This window comes from Hyposmocoma kahamanoa, unplaced genomic scaffold (genome assembly GCF_003589595.1).
Source record: "Hyposmocoma kahamanoa isolate Upper Pololo Valley unplaced genomic scaffold, ASM358959v1 215, whole genome shotgun sequence".
Lineage (NCBI taxonomy): Eukaryota > Metazoa > Arthropoda > Insecta > Lepidoptera > Cosmopterigidae > Hyposmocoma > Hyposmocoma kahamanoa.
The window spans coordinates 1,016,955-1,038,393 of NW_020653736.1; the positions used below are offsets into that span (position 1 = coordinate 1,016,955).

The 21,439-nt window shown below is 35.6% G+C and overlaps 3 protein-coding genes across 6 annotated transcripts in view; 1 reads left to right on the forward strand and 2 right to left on the reverse strand.

Annotated features, from left to right (window-relative positions):
- Positions 1–12,818, forward strand: part of LOC113227757 (coactosin-like protein) — a 67,734-nt gene extending 54,916 nt beyond the window's left edge. Inside the window, exons 3-5 of one of the 3 annotated variants that reach the window (XM_026460752.1) lie at positions 1,452–1,562; positions 2,711–2,840; positions 11,913–12,575. In XM_026460752.1, the coding sequence (XP_026316537.1) occupies positions 1,452–1,562; positions 2,711–2,840; positions 11,913–12,029 (358 nt within the window). In that variant the 3' untranslated portion in view covers positions 12,030–12,575. Of the gene's footprint in view, positions 1–1,451; positions 1,563–2,710; positions 2,841–11,912 lie in introns of all 3 variants that reach the window. The other 2 variants (XM_026460753.1, XM_026460751.1) reach the window with 2 other exon arrangements.
- Positions 9,993–11,637, reverse strand: LOC113227754 (origin recognition complex subunit 5). The gene has a single exon (XM_026460746.1). It carries the CDS (start codon positions 11,575–11,577, stop codon positions 10,192–10,194), a length of 1,386 nt encoding a protein of 461 aa, XP_026316531.1. The 5' UTR covers positions 11,578–11,637; the 3' UTR covers positions 9,993–10,191.
- Positions 12,819–15,486: 2,668 nt separating the features above from the next.
- LOC113227760 (probable aminopeptidase NPEPL1) lies at positions 15,487–21,432 on the reverse strand. Of its 2 annotated transcripts, none has more exons than XM_026460755.1 (5): positions 21,287–21,432; positions 18,894–19,050; positions 18,114–18,290; positions 16,725–16,838; positions 15,487–16,325 (listed from the first exon to the last, which is right to left on the reverse strand). In XM_026460755.1, exons 1-5 carry the CDS (start codon positions 21,424–21,426, stop codon positions 16,215–16,217), a joined length of 699 nt encoding a protein of 232 aa, XP_026316540.1. In that variant the 5' UTR covers positions 21,427–21,432; the 3' UTR covers positions 15,487–16,214. The 2 variants fall into 2 exon arrangements, with proteins under 2 accessions (XP_026316540.1, XP_026316541.1); XM_026460756.1 differs by having other exon boundaries at positions 15,488–16,325; positions 16,725–16,835.
- Between the last annotated feature and the right edge of the window lie 7 nt (positions 21,433–21,439).

The window sequence follows — 21,439 nt, forward strand, 5'->3', positions numbered from 1 at the left end:
TTATAATCATTCGAGTCGTGACACCCGACCGAATGCCCCTACCATTTGTCATAGAGGGCTAAGTGATGACGAATATCGTAGTGCTCTATGGAATCTACGGATTAGTAATGAATGATCCTTCAATTCGATTACGAAAATTAGTAGGTTACTAATTTGTCATTCGAATGATAGGATTACTAATTACTAATGAGTCGTATATCGAAGTCATTCGCAGTCGCGCACCGTTAGTATGCAGCTGAGTCGGTAAGAGCGGTGGCCCCGGCATGGCTACAGACGCTTGTTTGATTCCAATCTGATTGAAGGAATTTTTGTTTGTGTTGTTAGATATTTGTATTGGTTATAATAACAGTACAGTACAGCGGTACAGTTAGTTACATATCAAAAATATACAACAAAAATACGTGTAAGAAGTGGTATCTACTCTATATGTATTACTTCCTTTCCTAAGTTTTAGGTAAATATAATTTCTCTATTCCGTCCTCTAGTTATGAGTTATGACAAACAACATGTGCTCAATTTTTAAATTTTATTTATTTGTAATTTGACCCCCCTTAAATTAAAAATTAATGTTTGAACATTGAAAACAGTTTTAAACTGGAAATATTAATTGAAATATTCGTTTATAAAGTTGTGCCGTATTAAATTTTTTGGCAAAGAGCGATTTTTTTGTGGAAGTACTTTGACGACTTCAGTGGCCCGAAGGTTTGCACTGCGGCGCTAGATGAAGAGAGAATCGAGAAAAAAAAAATCGAGAATCGAACTTGGGACCTCATCATGATTTTACATTCATGATCATACTGCAACAGTACTAAATAAAATTAGCATTTATTTATACCATATCATAACACGTAAGTTATTCAATTAATTGATTCCATCAAGCTATGAAAGTATGCTTAATATTCCCTGTCTGTTGAGTCATTGCCGTAGGTGCAAACATTCTTACCACTACGTCACCTCGTTTGAAGTAGGACATTGTACCGCATCATTTTTCAAATGAGGTATTCCCTCAAACTCATTTTAATTACATGATCTACCCAACATTACCCTGATCGCTGGAAATGACTGCCGCAACAGAGCTTAGATCAACGAATAGGCCAGATTGAGAGGCAGACGGCAGACGTGCATAAATCGACTTCCTTATTACACACTGATTGTTCCACTTTCCCTGACGCAAAGATTGCTCTGACTACAATTTCCGGTAGTCTTGATCATATTATCTCGTCAGGTGACGGAAAGTAGATTAGTTTTGCAGAGTGTGCTAAAACTAAATACAGAGGAAATTCGTCTTTCTTGAAGCACCCGAAGTTCCATTTTAATGTTCGTTATGCGGTTTAATAAAACCATGGTTCCGAATTCGTTTCGCTTCCAAGAAACAGCTTGGTTGCAGCTATAAATCTTTTGTATTGCAGTTCTGGTAGTTATCCTGTGCTAACGAGACTTTTTTGTCCTAGGGCCGTGTTCAAATTCGAAGGTGCGCGCATCATATGCTCAGCGCGTGGTAGCGACTTCACCGAATTCCGCACTCAATTCTCCGACGACGACCGCGCGTTTGGGTACCTCAGGTATGACATATAGTTGCGTTGGAGGTTTATAGATCAGAAATTTACTAAACCATTACCATAGAGACCCCCCACCATTTCGAGGTTAGCGTCTTGCCAAAGCACGCACAGTGGCCACAGCGTCGAAACTACATCCGCCCGGCGGCGACGTAACGCCACTGCGGCGTATACGCGACGTTCGTCACTATACAACAGTGCTAGCGTTGGCTGGCTCGAAAAACGGTAGTGTGGGGGTGTCATAATGATCAAGAAACTAGCTTATAAAATGTGGGATAGGAAGAACTATGCATCAACATCCCATGTGTTCCCAACCAAATGTGGCATGAACTGTGATACTGAAGGGTTTATATCATTAAAACAGTAATGGAAATTTTGCCAGTCGGAGTGAACACCTATCTGACCTTCTCTTCTAAGAAAACCCTGCCTTCTGTAACTTCTTATATTAGAAAGGAGTCCAAACGGAAACGGGTCCGACTTAGTATACGTCACAGCTCGGTTTTCAGTTAGAGCGCCTTTTATAGGATAAGATGGTGCGAAAGTACTGATGTTAATAAACACTAAGTATAATTAAAAACAAATTGGAAAATTGCCAACAATTATTACATGAATTGATTTTTTTATTAAATCGCACCCCTCATGGAAGAATGGCGTAAGTGGAGTTACGTCAAACGTGTTTAGTGTTCCATTGGATACAGAAAAATATAACCCACATCCTCTCCAATTCTTGTAACTGTATCCACAATATTAGTCGATAGAGTTACAAGAATTGGAGAGGACAGAATGTGGGATGCTTTTCTGTATCTAATAGAGCTATAAACGTTTTTGAGGTAACTCCACCTATGCCATTCTTCCATGAGGTGCGAAATGTTTTTGTCAAGTCTTCACCAGACACATTAATGTTAGATTTTAGCGTGTCATTGAATACTTCAATAACAGAAATTCTGTATTATGCAAATGAATCTCATGTATAATATGCCTTATTATGTACAAGTAAGAGAGTCAACACACTTATCGCAACCCGGTTAGAATAATCTTCATGTCCATGTGTCTAATCAAAACGGGAAAGATGTTGCGCATAGAAAGAAATTCAAAAGTGGTGCCTCCCTAAATGAAGGGTGATCAGAAAGTTTTAACCGTTGCTATGCCCCCAGGTTGCAGATGGGCGACGAAATGTCAAAACGCAAAAAGTTCATGTTCGTGACGTGGGTGGGACCTAACGTGTCGGTCATCAACCGCGCTAAGATGTCCACTGACAAAGCCATCATCAAGGATATCATCTCGGTGAGTTACAATTAATTCACTATGTAACAAACATTCTAAAAGGTTCTTCTTCTGGTTTGACAATATTTTTTTAGGTTTCTGTTTAATTTGAGCAGCTATACGCCTCATCATCATCAACAACCTATCGTAGTCCACTGCCGGAGATAAGCCTGTCCCATTGCGCGCCATTTCGCCCGGTGCTCAGCTCGTTCCATTCATAAACTGCCAGCAGCCCTTCGCAAATGGTCACTCCATCTGGCCAGAGCGCGTCCTATACCACATTTGCCAAGTTCTTCGACTGATATGTAATGTTAAACTACCTCCGTGGCCGAACGGTTACCATGCCGGACTGCCACGCAGAGACCCCAGGTTCGATTCCCGGGTCGGGAGAAGTATTTGTATGATCTACATTTATTTCTCTTGTGAGTTTGTGAGTGATTTGTGGTTGTCTATGTGTGTATCCATGGCATATATCCATAGAGGTTCCCTAGTGTGGGGCTATGTTGAGTGTGTGGGCGTTATAGATATTGCCAGCCCACTGCCACTTCAGCTTGCTTATTCTACCAGCTATGTCGACAATCTTAGTTCTCTGTCAGATAACCTCGTACCTTGTCCTTCAAAGAAACTCCGAGCATAGCTCGCTAAGCGACTTCCAACTTGTGAACTAACTGTATCGTGAGTGTCCACATATCGGCTCATATAACCTATACGCCTGAAATTTTGTTTTTGTGGCTGTCATAGTGGTATTTACATAGCTGCCTATATATTAGCTACATATCTAGTGGTATTTAATTTACCTCGCAACGCAAATCTATACATTTTTAGGTTCTTATTTTCGATTTGTAGAATTTTGGTTAAATATACTGCTGATTTCAAATATAATCCCTTTTTATCAGTACTTAAGTATTTGGATATCTGGATCACAAAATAGTTATCCAGATACCCCAATACTATATACTCAAGAAGCAATTTACATTTGAAAAAAAACTCAAAATCATCTATTTGTGACATTCCACTACTGACACTAATATCACAACCACACATACATGGTAACCAGTGATCACACAATACACGCTCACACAGACTCTACACGTACTCGCAGTTTCTCCTTTTTTAAATTGAATTTTCATATTTAAATTAAATTCTTTATTTTTCTTTTTACATGGTCGAAGCCACTTTATTTTTGTTTAACTGTAAATTGTTGGTTTCACTGAAAACCAGCGTAACGAGATGTTTCCCTACGTCTCGTTACAAATAAGCTGAGTGGCGACCTTTTTGGTACCATCTTAAATATAATACTGTTTTATTTTAAGTAAATGTTATAATAAGGTTATTTTAATTTTTGTTTTCACGTTCTATTTGTATTATGGTTACCAAATAAACTATTTTTCTTTCTTTCTTTCTTTCTTTCTTTCTATTTAAGTAAAGAGAAACTCATTTCGAGAAACTTTTCCTTAATGGTAACTACGCAAATTTCAACTTTTAGTTGTCCTGACCACAAAAGCAAGCTTTTGGCAGGTATATAAAGTTTTTTCATGTTATAATCAATTAGGAAACGGTATTGATTTATTCGGCTGGATTGGAACCAATGTCTCCTAGGAAACCGTGCGCTATGCCAACTAATCGTGTTACGTAATGTTATCACCATTCGCTTTTTCTTCTTCCATTTGTGACGATGTGATCTCCTTACATCGTCATCCCACCTTTTTATCGCCTTTTCTCCGGTTCCTGACCACTTGCTTTAAATTTTGAATCGTTTTTTAATTCCTTTGCCTCGCCATTCTCATTTTGTTTCTATCCAACGCCACTCCCTGCGTCTCGATTGCGTCCAACTTTGATTCTTTTACCAGTTTTAATTCCAATCTGTAATAACTACAACTAATCATGTGCCAATTTTAATATCAATCTTAATACTGTATAACTCGGCCCTTTCGGGGTAAGTCTGCTCGCGTTTAGTATTTAAGTAGGGAGTGTTTTGTAGCGTTGTAAACTTTTTTGTTACAGCCTCTTTTTCTCCTTTCGATTTGATTATCGATTTACGGACCGAAGTCCTATTTTATTGTCGTGAACCTGATCACGGGTCATTAGGGTTTACAACCTTTTCAAATTTGTAGGCGTTGCTATTATTGGTTAACATTACGATACATCTAACTCAACCTGACTCCTAAGACACAGACTCTAGTGTAGTTTAGGAGCCAGTGTATTCTCAAACCTTAGCGTATGCCTTTTTCATTGTATATTCAGTAACAACTTTTTATGTATATTAGTGATAAGGCTAAAAAGTTAATAAAGCTATTATTATTATTATTATTATTATTGGTGCGAAGTTCTTCATGTTATTGTACGCTCATGTCTAGACTTTCTTCGTTACGATAACAAGACACACTAACCTAAGTAACACATTGTGAGCTTACTGTGCTCTTGATGTCTTACGTCCACTCATTCACATTTGTTTAGTCGTAGCTTGTACAAGATGACTTTTAGGTAAGGATGATGGATCGGTCTTTTGCTCCATTGTGTTTTCTTTGAAAGTTAAGTCTGACGCTTGAGAGTCCATACAATCTCAAATGGCTTTGGTGGATTCCGCACAACAGTGAAACTGTTGAATCAATTACTTTGTAAAATATATATAGTAAAATTGACGATATACTTGCAACTAGAAATCCGCGGGTAATATGTCCCCGATTCTACGAACATCTACCCACAGACCTGAAAAGTGTTACAAACGATGAAACGTTTTGTACCCGACTAAAAAACCTTTTATTGGATATTGAATTGTACAGTGTCGATGAGTTTCTTTTGAAACAATTTTAATTTTATTTTATTCGACAAGCAGTAGTTATACTACTTTATTTTATATTCATTATTATTATTTTATTACTGACGATCATAGTTATCCCTTGACATTGTATTTCCAATTGCAATATTCTGACATTGATAACATGAAATAAACGATTCTATTCTTTTCTATTCTATATAAAATTTTCACGATAGAAAACGCAAACTTGCGTGGAAATTTTAATTTTTTTTGAAAAGGAAACCGCTGTATACAGTCGGTACTCTACATAATATACCAATGATTTTTTTTATATCAACTGAACTAAATAGAACAGGTATAATATACTACATACATTTATCAAATGGCTTTAATATAGTTTGTAAAATAATAAATTCTGTGGCTAGTGTCCCCGCCGCTCGATCTAAGCAAAATGAACCGTATTAGTACGGGAGAAGTTCGATTTCGAGCTGAGGTAGGGTAGTATACACTGTTAAGATGTATCTCTATGTGCCGCTTACGAAAAGAATCGACCAAAGTTAATATCCGTTGGGTGTCAGTAAAAGAAAATTCCACAACTAAAATTGAAGAATAAAATTTGCTCTCTTTCTCTATATCGACATGAACCACAATTCTTCTTGGGGTGCAGAGTGCACCCTAAGAAGACTACCTAACTGACCCCTACCTACCTAAAGACCCCTACTGTAGGTCGGCTATTATTATAGCCACTTGGATCCTTGAAGTTGCGGCTCGGAACATTTCTGTGGTACTTACTTATGGTGAATTCTATGGTGGTATTCTACGGCCACATCTTGGATTTTTCCTTGTAGAATGATGCAACTCATTAATAGAGTATTTGTCACTCCGCATGATGTGCCCGAAGCACTAGTTTCCTCCTTTTTACGGTTTCAGAAGTTCCAAACCTTTGTGCATTCTCTGCAGTGCGTTGTCATTTGTGATTCTCTCCGTCCACGATATTTTCAATATTCTTTCTAAACCCACACTTCGAATTTAAAAAATGTGACAAAGTATATAAGCCCCAATCTTCTCTACTTGCTTTAGCGTTTACTATATGAGATACCGCAGGAATGTACCTACTCGTAACTTTTACAATTTCACGGGAAATCGATAATGATTCACCCATGAATCATGACCGAACCGCCCTATGCATCACTTGACATATAAACTTATCGAACGGTGATTCTCAAATCACAATTCTAAAGAAATTAATTACTTAATTGTTTGTTAAATGAAAATATAGATAGACATAAACGGGTAACGAATTAACGGTCATGTGATGATTTAATGGGCAAATACTGCAGTGTAATCTTATCTGGAATACTTTCTTGTAATAGAGACTGCGGCTTATTTTCACAATAGGTAACATACGTGTTAAATACAAAACACATTATTACTGGAAAATCTGAAAGTTACATTTCTAAACAAATAGTTTCCTGTACGGTTGGGAACACCTAAAGATATGCAGTCAAAATTCTTTGTTGGAAATCTGTCTTAAGTCATTCGAATAGCATGCTTCAGTTTAAAAAGTGACGGTATGCATGTACATACGTACACATTTGCCTGTGGTCAAGAATAATGACGGCCAATAAAAAAAAATAAAGGTAAACATCAACGATGGGAAGAAAATGGCTGAAAAAACATGGTGGGTTTTTGAACTTACAGTTTTTACACGCATTAAAGTACATTACATTTTGAGTTTCTTAATTATTTGTTACCATTTCAATGAAATCAAATCATTTATTTCTTTGTGATACACAGGTTATAAAGTTGTTACAAGAATGAATTTTGAATCACTGTGATCCGCCTTATGGCATACAAAGTTTTCTGTTTTATAATTCTCATGCAATAATTTGTAATATTATTATTTTGTAATGATGCTGATGGCTCGGTAGCCAATGCTCAACAAACGACAAAAAATAACTGAGAAAAGGCGAGTTTCTGTAGTTAATAATTTTTAGTTTACGTATAATGGATACCAATTGATACAATACACTATAAGTTTTGGTTGAAGAAAAATAAAAATGCAGTATTGTTTGTTTGACGCTTTAGCATGTCCCAAAGGACAAAAATTTTTGTTTCGTTAGGTCATGGTTCAGATTTAAAAATCTGAGTACTCACGTATTTTGGTGGCTCGGATCGCTGTAAAAGTCAGATTATGGTTGATACGTTATTTTATACTTACACTAGTTTTTTGGCCATGATATGCTTATCTTGACGTGGACAACACAGATATCAACGTCAATCCACAAATCAAATTTGATTGTAACAAGATTAAGTCGGCATTTGCTTTGTTTTAGGCGTTAAAAATCTAGGTTTAATCGCTTCGACGTTTTTAAATTACAAGGCTTTCTACTATCCACCAATGCTTATTTTCGTGGTGCCAATTTAGTCTCGATAACCACTTCACCGAGTTCAAATCTACAGCCAGGCTTAGGCGGTTTTAGTAATCTACAATAACAATTAATAATAAATGTAAAATGATATTTTCAATTTTTTTATAACACATCCATTCAATTATTAATTTATTTATTTCTAAAATAAACTTAAAGGTTATTTTAAAAATATAACCAAAGTGAGGATTTTAATTTAATACTTGGCTCGTTAAAAGCAGGTTCATTTATGACGATAAAAAGAAAGATAGAAAAAGACAGTTATGTTTGAGTACTGTGGGAGCATAACCATGGTTGTAGCGTAGTTAAAGGTACTGCTTAATAATAAACGAGGAATATATTCATAATTATAGATTTACTGTGAGCGTTCAGTTTGAAGATTTGTCCAGAACAATCGCGATGTTCGTTTGACCATCATCCTCATTTTTTATATAGTTCTAAACACAAACCCACTTTATTTTTTTAAACAGTCCTAAATATGAAATAATAATATAATCAATCCAGCCTGCTACAGTACAGTCGCGTCCAAAGGTGTTATAGCGAAAAAATCGTAATTTGTATAAAATCTTTAATAAAAAAAAACCGTTGTGAATATTGCCATAGTACCATGGCTTTTTTGTAGGCCATCACCTCCTTGACATCCTCGTCCCGGCTTGACGACGACTTAAGAGGGAGCATAGGAAAAATTCCTAATCTTCGATTTGATTTTAGAGGGGTATATCCACTTTAAACTTAAAAATAAAATATTGTATGAGTAACTACACGATATATTCAGCATAGACATTAATCGGAAACATAAAACAATAAAGTTTCCTCGATAGATAAAAATCACGAAATGACCTCTAAATTTCACATTTTTTCGATTTATCCTCGAAATGCTACAAGTTATTAGGACAAAAATTAGATAATTAATTATATTTATGCATGATCGACAACTGTCACTACGGTTTTTTTTAATCCCTTTAGTTTTAGAGTTATTCCGCTAAAACGAATTTGGTACTTTTAATGCGCAAAATTCAACATCTCCTGTCGCATGTCACGCGAACTTCAGGCATATATTTGTTTCACAAATTCGGGCGGAGCCAACGTCAAAACTTTTTTGGCATGCTCTTACTTAATACACACCTGTATGTATAGCCTCCTATATGTATTAAGCCGGACTTACATTTGTATGACGTGTCGTGTCGTGACGTGACAGAAGGGTATCGGTTTCATACACCTAGCACAACCGTCATGTCAGACTGCGACACACTAATATAAATCTAACCATATTAAATGTATATAAAAATCCAGCTCCTTGTGAGAGTTCGTCTAGGGTAGTACTGCCACCTTACCTATTTCTGCCGCCAAGCAGTAATGTCAGCATTACTGTGTTCCGGTTTTGAAGGGTAAGGGTACTGGTGAAATTACAGGCATACGGGATTTGTCAACTTACGTCTCAGGGTGACGGGCGCAGTTATAATGCCCCTAAGATCTTTACAATTTAAAGCTCTGAGTGGCACTGTAACTGTTATGGACAGGTGTATAGCTTACCATCAGGCGCAGGACTTGTTCGTCCCGTCGCTTGATGTTATAAAAAAAAATCCATATGGCCATAGAGTATTTACAAAAACACGATTGTCACACAACAATGAGATCCTTGTTTGGACCTGAAGCAAATTATGTTTAGTACATATTAATGTACATTACGTTTAGCGCTTTTCCCATTGTAATTTGCTGTGTTTTAGGGGCTTTAAGGAGCTAAACTAAGCCTTTAAATTAGACGCTTATAAAACCGCGCAATTATTAATTTTCATACAATATTTAGAAGTTGCTGCCGCGCCACTGCTGCGCTTCTACAATTCTAATTTGAAGGTACCCTAAGAATACAGCCCGACTGAAATATACGTTGACCTCGACTTCCGCGTTTCTTCGACTTTAAGCCACTTCACCCTCACTCTCACTCACAAATGTCTTCGAGACATTTTTCTAATTCTAATAAGATTATTGTATTATAATGAGAAGTAATAAATGAATACTTTTTGAAATGGTTAACTTTAATGGTTAGCTTTCCGAGTATTAATTTTTGGACAGGTCCATACAATAGAGATGCATTGCGGGGATAAAAAAGTTTAATTAATAAAGTCAATAAATAAAACACGCCATACACAACCTAGTTCATACGTAAAAACAATAGAATAGGTAATCAAATAAAATCATACAAGTATTTTTTTACATTAAAACCAACAGTTTCAGCAACAGCCGATATGAAATCATATCCCACAATGCATTTATACTTTGCTGTATCTAAATCTATCTCTTTCCCGCCAGAAATTAACTTCAATTCAACTAATGTTGCTATTTGTGCCAATAAATTGCTTGTCAGTCCAATTTTTTCCTCCAAAATCGCATAAAAGATTGCTAATAAACGGTCTAACGTGAAGACTTTAGGACCGAGCTGTGTGTTTAATTTCTCGCTGATTTTCGCCTTTGCCTTAACTTGCTGTAGTCTCTTTCGTTGTTTGCCATGATTCTTCATGAATAGACGTTTGTCCTCCTTTGGGGGATTGTAGCTAGCCAAATAAGCTGCTATTAGAAGGTATTTTGCATAATAAGGAAGTTCAAAGCTCTGTGCGAACGTTTTTGTAGATGTTAGCTCCTCTTTCAACGTGTTTTCTAAGTTGTAACTATAAGGTTGAACTGCGTTTTCTTTTCCTGGAGACTGTGTTGACGGTTTAGAGTTGCTTGTACGTAAATATAATAATTCTAAACTCGTCTTAAGTATGGGAGAAATGTGACGCCATAGTTTGGATAAATCTTGTGCTGGGATTTCTTTCTTAATTATTGGTTCACAATATTTTACGAAATTTACTTGTGCCATATGCTGTAACTCGATGAGGTCGCGACACGGTCGGTAGAATACGCTCAAAAAGGCATTTAGGAAATTAGCAAACAGCTCTGGTTTCTGCAATTCAGTTCTTATGACATCATCTACCTGATAATTCTCCAATAAATGACGAATATACTGGTTTTGATGTAAAAATATTATTTTAAACAATTCATCTTTATTGTAGTTAGGAAAATACAACTTTATAGGCTCTCGGACGCCCATTTTGAAGTAAAAGTTTTCGTATATTAGATGAGTAATAAAGACGGTACATATGTTCAGGTTACATAGTTCTCGAAGCCGTAATAACGCGTCCATGATGTTGTGGTCCATAGAACGGAGTCTCTCAGCCCTGTCGAACACTATTACAATAGGGTCATAACTTCTATGACTATTTTCTAGCCGCGAAAGGCAATTTAGAAATTCTAGCATTGAGTCACATTTAACTTCAATATCTTCGTTTTCGAAGCCTGTTAATATGTATTCAAACATAATTTTGGGGGAATAACACTCGATACAGTCCACAGTAACATATTTATAACCCAAATGTCGTAAAACAGCGTCTAAACATAAACTTTTTCCTGTCCCTAAACTTCCACTTAGAAACAATGAACACGGCGAAGGCTCGTCGATATCACCAAAAAGATTAAACAATTCGTTCAATTGTTCGTTTCTGCATTGAATTTTATCGTATAATTCCTCCATTTTGTGTTATTTTGTTTGTGATAAATAAAAATAATCTCACTGCTGCCGGCGGCACTATTGACTGACAGATTGACGTTTAAGCGTTTCCCACTAAAAAGTGATATTCGCTGTGAGGCTTTGCTGCGGCGAATTCTTCTCGCTGTTGCGAACATGTACACATTTGTACACTTTCGACTACAAAAAAGAGAAAACCATACACGGATTCGTATAGCGCTGTCTCCGTCATACAGTTAATAAGATAAATATTTGTTAATTAAACGCAACGACATGCGTGTTCCGTTAGTGGAATCATAGGTGCATAATAATGTTTATGATAATTTTTTCTTTTGCTACAGAATTTTGCCGTGGAGTTACAATTGGAAAGCCAAGCCGAAATAGACATCGATCAATTCAAAGACGCTTTGAATAGGGCAGGAGGTGCAAACTACGGTACCGGAATCAGGGACTTATGAATTGCACAATGACTAAACAACTATCACTTGACTAAACAACTAAAATTGTCTGATTTATTAGTTATTGAAGACGTTTTAGTTGTTTTCCGGTAGAAACTCAATTTCGCATGGCTCTTCCGTGTAGCAAACTTGTAAAAATTGAAATTTTGATAAATTTATACCTATTCGAATTTTCCATTGTTATTATAACTGTACTGAGAATTGCTCACGGAAATGCCTAGGCCAAAAGAAATAGGCAATATGCGTGTATGGCACCAATTAATATCTGAATTTAAAAAAGTGAGTAATAATCAATTATTCAAAGTAGTATTTATGCCACATCCAAGGAACTAAAAAGAATTTTCGATGGTTTTAAATCTGCTGCTTTTTATATAAATTAATACAAAATTATACATGCATATTCCTATTGTATAGTTCATCATTAGTCATTTTTTAAAATTAGTCTTTATTTTTTTGTCACAGTAAAAGATCTATTTATTTTTTTGATGTAATATGTTTGAAAAAGTCCTTTATTTAAAGAAATCTCTTTGGTACTTTAAAATTTAAGTCATGTGCAATAGAAACCGAACCTTTTGAAAAATAAAAATTAAGCTTTTTATTTTTCATTTAAGGCTTCTTGTGCAATTAATATAACAATCTTTGATATTAAAATAGTTTTCGCCAAAAACGTAGACTTAACTGCCATGTAGCGTCATGCATTTATTTTTGCCTTCTATTATAATGACGAATTGTGAAAATTTTACATTGTATTGTATACATAATTCGGATTTTACCGCTTTTATACATTAAACTAGTGTTACCCACATTATTATTGGTAAACTGACTGGTAAATACAATTTAACTAAACATTATACTGCGTTTTATTGGTTCCGTCGATATATAAGAAAAGCCTTTAGATTCATAAGCACATGTTTAACCTTAAACAAAAGGGAGAAGATATATATTGGTAAAGTCTGCCATAAAGCGGACGAGATGCCTCTAATGGGCATACCATAGTCTCTCCTAGCACAATCGAAGTTAAGAAAATCTTATGGTTCTTTAAATTTGTAGGCCTTGACTCAGGATGTATGTATATTTTGTATTAACAACAGCGCTCCCTGTGAAAGGGTTCGTCCAGGGAAGTACTGCCACATTTACCCATTTCTGCCGCTAAGCAGTAATGTGGATATTACTGCGTTTCGATTTTGAAGTTGCTGGTGAAGTTACAGGCACACGGGGCTTTTCAACTTATGTATTAAGGCAACTGACGCAGTGGCAGTGCCTCTCCGATGTTTATGGTTTAAAGTTTCTGCGTGGCACTGCAACCGTTACGGACAGGCTTGTCGCTTACCACCAAGCGCACGACTTGTTCGTCTCGTCATTTGGTATCATAAAAAGAAATGTATTTTAATATGCGAGGTATAAATACAAAAAGGATTCTGAGCTGAGTGGAAAAATTTAGTATTTGAAATAAATAAAAAATATTCCGAATACTGTTTATTAAAACAAAAAATGCACAAAATGTTATATGTTCACTTATATGTAAATGCTATATGAAAACAAGGATTGTAATACAAAAATATTTCTATTTACTTATTATGGCGTTTGATTTGGTTACTTGAACACATATTTATTGCTTTAGTTATTGTTAGAATAACTAATAAAACTGGTTAACAGCATACTAAGACTTAGACATTTAACGAATTCAACATCACATTTACTTTCAACTTGCATGCAAGTGACTAGTAATGTGCAAACGCCCCTTTAGCATACTATTAACTAATTCTTTTAGCTACTTTATTAGGAAGTTAAAATTACATCCTTAACATCTATAAAAATCAAACGGATTAAAAACTATTAGAACTGAAAATGAAAGTACAAAAATGACTTTAAGTACGACAAAATTAGTTTTTTTTTTAAACATTTTTGTTACAAATTCGTCAAACTTGCAATAAGTATTGTTTCCATCATTAGTGGAAGTCTGAACTGTAGCTGTAGATAATTTTCCATAGAACAGAACCGTGTGTTTAGGGTCTCATTGATGTTTATAGGATTCAAGCTTTAAGTAAGTTCCCAAAAGCACTAATGTTAAGTTAATGCCACTTAGAGTAATGAAAATCCAAATAGTTCATTTTTTCCTGTTTAAAGAACAAGATGTAGTTTTTTTTAATTAAAAAAAATAATTGCGAATTCGGCCTCCATCTCGCCTGATGAAAAGTGACGTTTGCATCAGGTGAGTTTGAGTGAGGTGAAGCATGCACGCTTAAATAATGCCTATTCACTCTCGCCTTGAAAAGGACCAAGTTATACCGTTCAGGGAATAAGTGTGCAGGCAGGGAATTCCACTCCATAGACGTTCGCCATATGTGTCGTTCATTGTGAAAGTGAATAATGTCCTTCTAATTAAATTTTGAGATAATGAGCTTTTAGTTTTTAGTTTATTAATGTTTCGCAATTTTAATTCTCTGAGTACACTAGTAATGCCATCTATGGGATGTTAGTGCAATTATTGGAGTTGCTTCACTTTTATAATGAAAGATAGGACGACTACATGTGATACTTTTAAGCAAAAAAATTTGGACTTACACCACTTTTATAATGATCGATACATATAAATGTAGAAGCGAAACACTGTGCGAATCTTTAGTCGTACGGTTAGATTTAATGTTAGTAAACATTACTGGATTCAAATAAGGTTCATTTTTTTTACGAAAACGTATATACTAATTATCTAATTTGATATTTGAATCCAGTAAAGACCCATTTCCAAAAGAAACTATTTCCATTTAATTTTTTTTAATATTAAATAACGTCACATACGTTGCTCTGAACCCAAAGTAATTAGCTAAAGCACTTGTTATGGAAATCTTGAAACAACGACGATACCACAAGTAAACACTCAGACCCGAGACAATACAGAATAGTTAGTTTTTCTACACTAACCCGGCCGGGGATCGAACCCGGAACATCAGAGATGGCGACACTCCAGTGTCGCCATTCGACCATGGAGGTCGTCAAATTTCCACTAGTTTCTTTATTACATGGGTTCGAATAAGGTTTTTAATTAGACTGACCGTAGAGACTCAACAACTTGGGGTATAGTCAAACCTGTCAAATTGTTTTGTTTTATATGGGAATTGTACCTTCGAAATAAAAATTAGTCAGTCTTAACCAAACACTGCTGCTCTCCTTATCATAATTAACGTAGTCAACATTTTTGGCCAAATTGAGTTAACATAATCTGGAATCGGCGAAACAAGTTCGTTTCAATGGATTTTAAACAAAAAGTAAACAAATAAGTCATTGATACGACCATAGACGGCTTAGTGATGGCCAATTGTAATGCCATCTACAAATCGATTAATTAATTGAATCGATTTATTTAATTCAGTCATACTATCGGTTTTCCTTACATAACCTATAAAAGTATATTTAAACCGAAATCTTAATTTCAAATCCTTCAAATCCTTACACTTGAATTTTGGCGACATTAGTTCAGATGGTAATCGAGGCTTAGGGCTCTTCCATTGTTTTTTTCTTCCGATTTGGCGCCAGCGCATTTAATGTGTTAGTTATGTCAAGGAGAGTAGACTTGAGTACTCTAATGTACGGCTAATTAAAAACCTTGGACTAAAACGACGTCAGTTTTTTAAAGTAACGGTTAAAATATTGAAATATAAAAAAATATTTTAACTTAACTAGTAAAAAATATTATGCTTCATGAATTATTACCTACACTAACCATGCTGGCCAACAAGTCGCGACTGCAAATCGGGAAGTCAACATTAATCGAATTATAAGCGTAACAATACGGTTAACAGCAGTGTTGTATGTAACTATTGTATAACAATATTTTTCATATATCTATGAAAAGTACAACAAGTAAGTAAAATATGTACATGAATAAATACTGTAACATTGTAATTATTATGATACATTATAATTTATTTAATACAGACGTGTTCATTCGGATAATTCACTAACATGTAAGTCAACCGACAGAGTGGAAAATGGGTTATATAAATCCTACAAGACGGACACGTTATATCGTCAAAGTGACATTATCAAATAGATTATTACTGACTGCCACGACGATATAGTCTCTTCATATAAATCAATCCCTTTCCGTTGGTCAGCATGCAGGCCAGCAAATCTCGTCAACCGACATATCGGCCAGCAAATCGGTACAGCGAGTTGTGCTTTGTATCAGACGTGTACAGCGGGTGCTGGCGCGAGCGCGCGCAGCAAAGCGCTGTTCGTGTGGTGCCCGAACAGAACCGGGAGAAGAGCCACGCCGTAACCGGTGGCTCGGTCGCCCTGCAAAAGTAAGTTGGTTATAACTTTTTATTCGGTGCTTTTATACCTAAATTTTACGAAATGTATGTATCTGGAAGATATCATATAGTACGTCTGTCATATAATTTTATTTAAAATTATATAATAAGTTCTTTGTGTAGTAATGTCGCTTAATATTAATTAGATAGCATGCAATTGTGTTGACTCAATAAAGATTATTATTTCCTGTGACCTGCTGTCGAAATATGGTAGCAATTTCTTAAATGTTTTTTTTAAAGATAATTCTAAACGTAGAACATCACATGAGCCTTCAAATTATGTTATTTTAATTATGTGGAGGTTAACAAACATCCAATTATCCGACCACCACTTATAACTTTATGCAATTCGTGGAGTGTTTGTTAGATGACAAGGACTTACCACACCAGCCGGTGCTGCCATGTCAATGTGCAGCCATGAGCCGGGGAAGTCGAAACCTAGATGGGCCAGGATGAACAGCCCGGCGCAAGATGGTTGCGCGTTGTTGCGATCCTGCTAGCATACAAATGTCCCATTTTAAATCAGAGTTACCTAAAATGCTGTTGGCTAGTTTAATTACAAGAATAAATATTGTAAATTCCTTAAATAAATATAGTGGGTGAACTGACATTCCAGTGGTTGTAATGCACATTTTTATTATATTATTATCTTTGCGTCTGTAATGTGAATATTTGGTAGTATATAAGTAAATATTTTGTATCCATCACATATTTGCACAATTTATGTTTGTAGGGTACTATAGGTCTATTTTTATACAGTGTTCTTAGATAATTGTTTGTATATGACTGTTATTACTTGAATAAATAAATAAAAATTTAAAAAAAAAACACCAAGAAAGAAACATGTAGAAATTTGTAGTAGAAATCTTTTGTATAACACTGATTTAAATTTTCACGATTTTCATACATTATTTGATTTTAAATTCGGGACTTAATCGTGTTAATCGTGTATAGTGACAACCCTAGCGCACAAATAAATAATACAGACCATGAGCGGGTAATTAAAAAAACTCGCATGGCTAGAAGATTTTAGACCCGCCTTTTCAGTTCCTTCGATACCATGGACGTTGTAAGGTTGCTAACAATTGACTGCATGTTTTCAGTTGATGCGTGAAGTCGTAATCTACTTCATGCAGTCGAGGTCGCGACAGTTCTACACGACACGTTCATATTGCTTTTAGTCTTGAGGTGAAAACTTTACTTTTCTATTGCCAGAAAAATATAGTCAATTAAAAAAAAGGTACATAGAAAACAAAAACAGTACATAGACAACTTAGAATTTTAATGTGGGCAAAGGCGGCCTGAAAACGATCACTTCCAGACAACATTTATGGCAGAGGAGAACTGAATAGAGAGGGAGACATGTAATGTGCCAGTGGTATAAATTGAAATGCATGGTTAAAAACTTATATGATTATATTATGAAATAATAAATGACAATAATATTATATACCTACATATATGTATAATTGAAAAAAAAAGATATAATAAATAAGAATACAATGGTTTATTATATATATAATATATATATATATATATATAATTGCATATTTAACTTATACGTTAAATATGCAATTAAAATTATTTTTAAATTATAAATTACGGTTCATCCGGAAAATTACTACGCATACTGCTGTGGTGTAAAAGTCAGGAGATATTGTTGTAAATGTAAATGATGCACTTTACTCCCGCTAGGTAGGGCTATACTGACGTACTTTTAGAGTATGAGAAGTGAAAAACAATTATTAATATTAATCTGAAATTCACATACCGCAACGCTGTTCGTCATGTCGGCGACGGAGCTGGAGAACTCCGAGAAGTGCAGTTCTGGGGTATAGGGCAGCGGATGAACGAGGTCGCCGGACCGCAGTCCCGCTACTGTGCACAGCGCTTCGAGGCGGCTAGTGTTCGACACTATGGCGGCGTGGTACTTGCCCGTCGCCACGGCCTGTACGTGAGACCAATTTTATTGGTAACTTGTTGTGAGGTTTTTTATGAAATAACTTCTTTAGTTTTGTTATGATTTATTAATACAAAGATCGAACACAGAAAAATTTCAAAACAAAAAATCGAACACAGAATTGCTCTTACCAATTGAGACACAGGTCAAGTTACAAAGCTGTCGAGATTCTCTTATGTGTTTTTGTTATAGATCTTTGTACTGGCTTTCGGGTGACATTATTGAATAATCTTCTCACCGCAGCCGGTACCTTTACAGGTATCACAACTGACGCATATATCGCTTATCGATCAAATGATGTATTTGTTGAGGTTTTTTTGTAAAAGAACTCCACTAGTTTGTTATAATTATTAATACAAAGATCGAACACTCAGAAGCCCCGGCTAGCGCTAGACACAACAAACACATAGAAAAATTTGTGAGGTCCGCTGGTTCGTTCCGTGGCTTAGTTGGTATAGCGTCTGGTACGGTATACTAGAAGACGAAGAGTAGTTTACCATTCGTCCCGTTACTTAATGTTATAAGACATTAATCTACTAGTTGGACAAGCTAGCGGTTTTTTGTAAGGCCTTGTTCAACAGCGGAATGTACCTGTGCGCCAGTCAAGGTGGCCATGTCGACGATGGTGTCGGCCTTCAAGTCGCGGTGCGCGTACACGACGCCATCGCTGAGCACGAGGCGGCCCTCGGCGTCGGTGTTGTTGATCTCCACAGTGCGACCCGAGTACAGCTTGTGGATGTCATCGGGTCTGCAATAGAGTTACAACGGATATTCGGTTACTATTCGGCCTGTTTTCTGCTATTCGGCTGAGTACCTAGAAACAGGAAGAATAAAATAAAACCGACCTCAAAAGTCATTCATCCCCTAGTTTGCCACCCTTAGAGAGGGTATATTTTCTTCAAATTTAAATGGGACCATTTTTGAGGTATCCTCTTTCCAACAAAAAAAAAATCGTTAAAATCGATTCACAAATGCCAAAAAAAGGAACCTCCTTTTTTTGAAGTCGATTATTCGAAATGTATATGTATATATAACTTAATTATTATTATAATATAATACAATATTTTAATTATTATTAGAAATTTATATATTTACGAGTCGAGATTAATGAATTACTGATTCGGTCTGTCCTGCCGCCGTTAGTTGAAAGAGCGCTTGTGACAAAAAATCATAATGGTGACATTATCTCAGCTTGAATTAAAATTTTCCCGTTCCGAATCGGTTCTAGCGCGCGAGTCGAGCAGCAGGGACACTGGCTTTATTTCAGGATTCATTTCAAAAATGGTATACTAACATGGTGCCTAAACTGTAGAACAAACTGCTACATTGGTTAAAAATCTTATGCATGGATATGTTCAGGAATTGTCAATGCTATTTATTAAAAAATGCTATTACACGGTTGATGAATATTTGAATGAACAATATAGTGTGAATTATAGTAAATGTGCTTATCATTATTATATAAATATATTAATATTAATAATAGTTAAGATGCTAATAAATATAATTAAGTATTCATGTTTTATTGTAATTTAATGTTATTGAAGAAAATATGTTGACTAACCATTAAGCTATAAGCACCGATTTGGATAACTAAGATACGAGAAAGCAATTTTACTTAGTTCATGTGTCACCTAGATTAACTTGCTCTACTAACCTTAATCAAAGTTATGTTTTATACAGAATAAATTTATCTTTATGTTTAATTGAATACATTATAAATTAAGATTAGATTGCATATACATTTTTGTATGCCTCTGTAAGAGGTCATCATAGCTATGCTATATAAGACTGTACGCCCTATCATGTTACCTATGATGACGAATAAATATATTGATTGATACGTGTTCTATTTACTTCAGTTGATATAAAAAATAAATAAATGGTATATGTAAAAAAGTATTGCGTAACATGTAGTAAAGCGGTTTTCTTGTAAAATTTCGAGATAGGTTTGTGTTTTCTTTCTATAGTGAAAATTTTTACGAATCGTGTTTTTACAATCAGTATCTATCCTCAATGTTACTATATTTTTTTTTCCAAAGTGATTTAATCAACACTTTCTCTGTTATGAGGAAGCAACCAAAGCCATTTGAGAATGTTTTGACTCATAAAGAAATGAAATTTAAAAAATATGTACGTTCTTTTGTGGTAACTTTATAGATTATCTATCTAGGAAAAAATAAACATATTGATATACAAAACCATTTTTTTTTAAATGTAGATAAAAGCGGTGGCCTCGGTGTAGCAACAGACGCTGGTTCCAATCTAGTCAGATCAATAGTATACTATTGCAGAGGCCGTGAAGTAAGTGATTACTGGACGGGTTTCATACGGGTCAGGCAATCCCTATAATACTTTCTTCAAACAATGTAAAGAAATAATAAAAGACCAAAGAGATGCTTTTTTAAGTAAGCGGTACAAGTAGGTGTTTTTGAAACTCGCAATTATGAACACTAGGCAGTTGGCTGTATGAATTTTTCTTTTGCTTGTTTACATAGGTCATCGTTAGTAAATCGATTTAAAAGTTTAAAGCAGCGGCCAGTGATGTCTTTTCATACTTACTTTGCAGGCCTTGGCCGGGAAGAAGTCGCACGGTCCATAAATGGCAAACTTTCCGTGTGCGCTTTTTGGGTTTGTTCAGTTTTAGTATCCATAATAATGAACAGAAAAGTTGTATTTAGCGTTGTTAGATGACACTGTTAGTATGACACTGTAGTGGATTGTGAAACTGTTTTTTTTTAATTGTACTTAGTAATATTATTAAGTTTGATTGATTCTTAAACTTATTTTCTTTGTCGGCATTGTACTTTTAAAAAATTACACTAGCGATTATGCTGCAATTTCAAATTTTATATTTTTGTAGTAATCTGTGGATGATGTGGTTGGTTGTACTATTAGCTAAGCCGATATTCTTATTCTGTATACCTCACCATGTACAATTGTTTGTCATTCCTCAATAAATAAATAGATAAAATGACACCGACCGGGTGGCCTTGGGCCCCACGGCGTTCTCGGCCAGGCACAGCACGGCGTGCAGGTTGAGCGTGGGCCGCGCGCGCACCATGACGCCGAAGGCCGCCAGCACGCCCGCCGCGCCCGCGCAGTCGCCCTTCATGCCCACCATGCCTGTCTGGGGA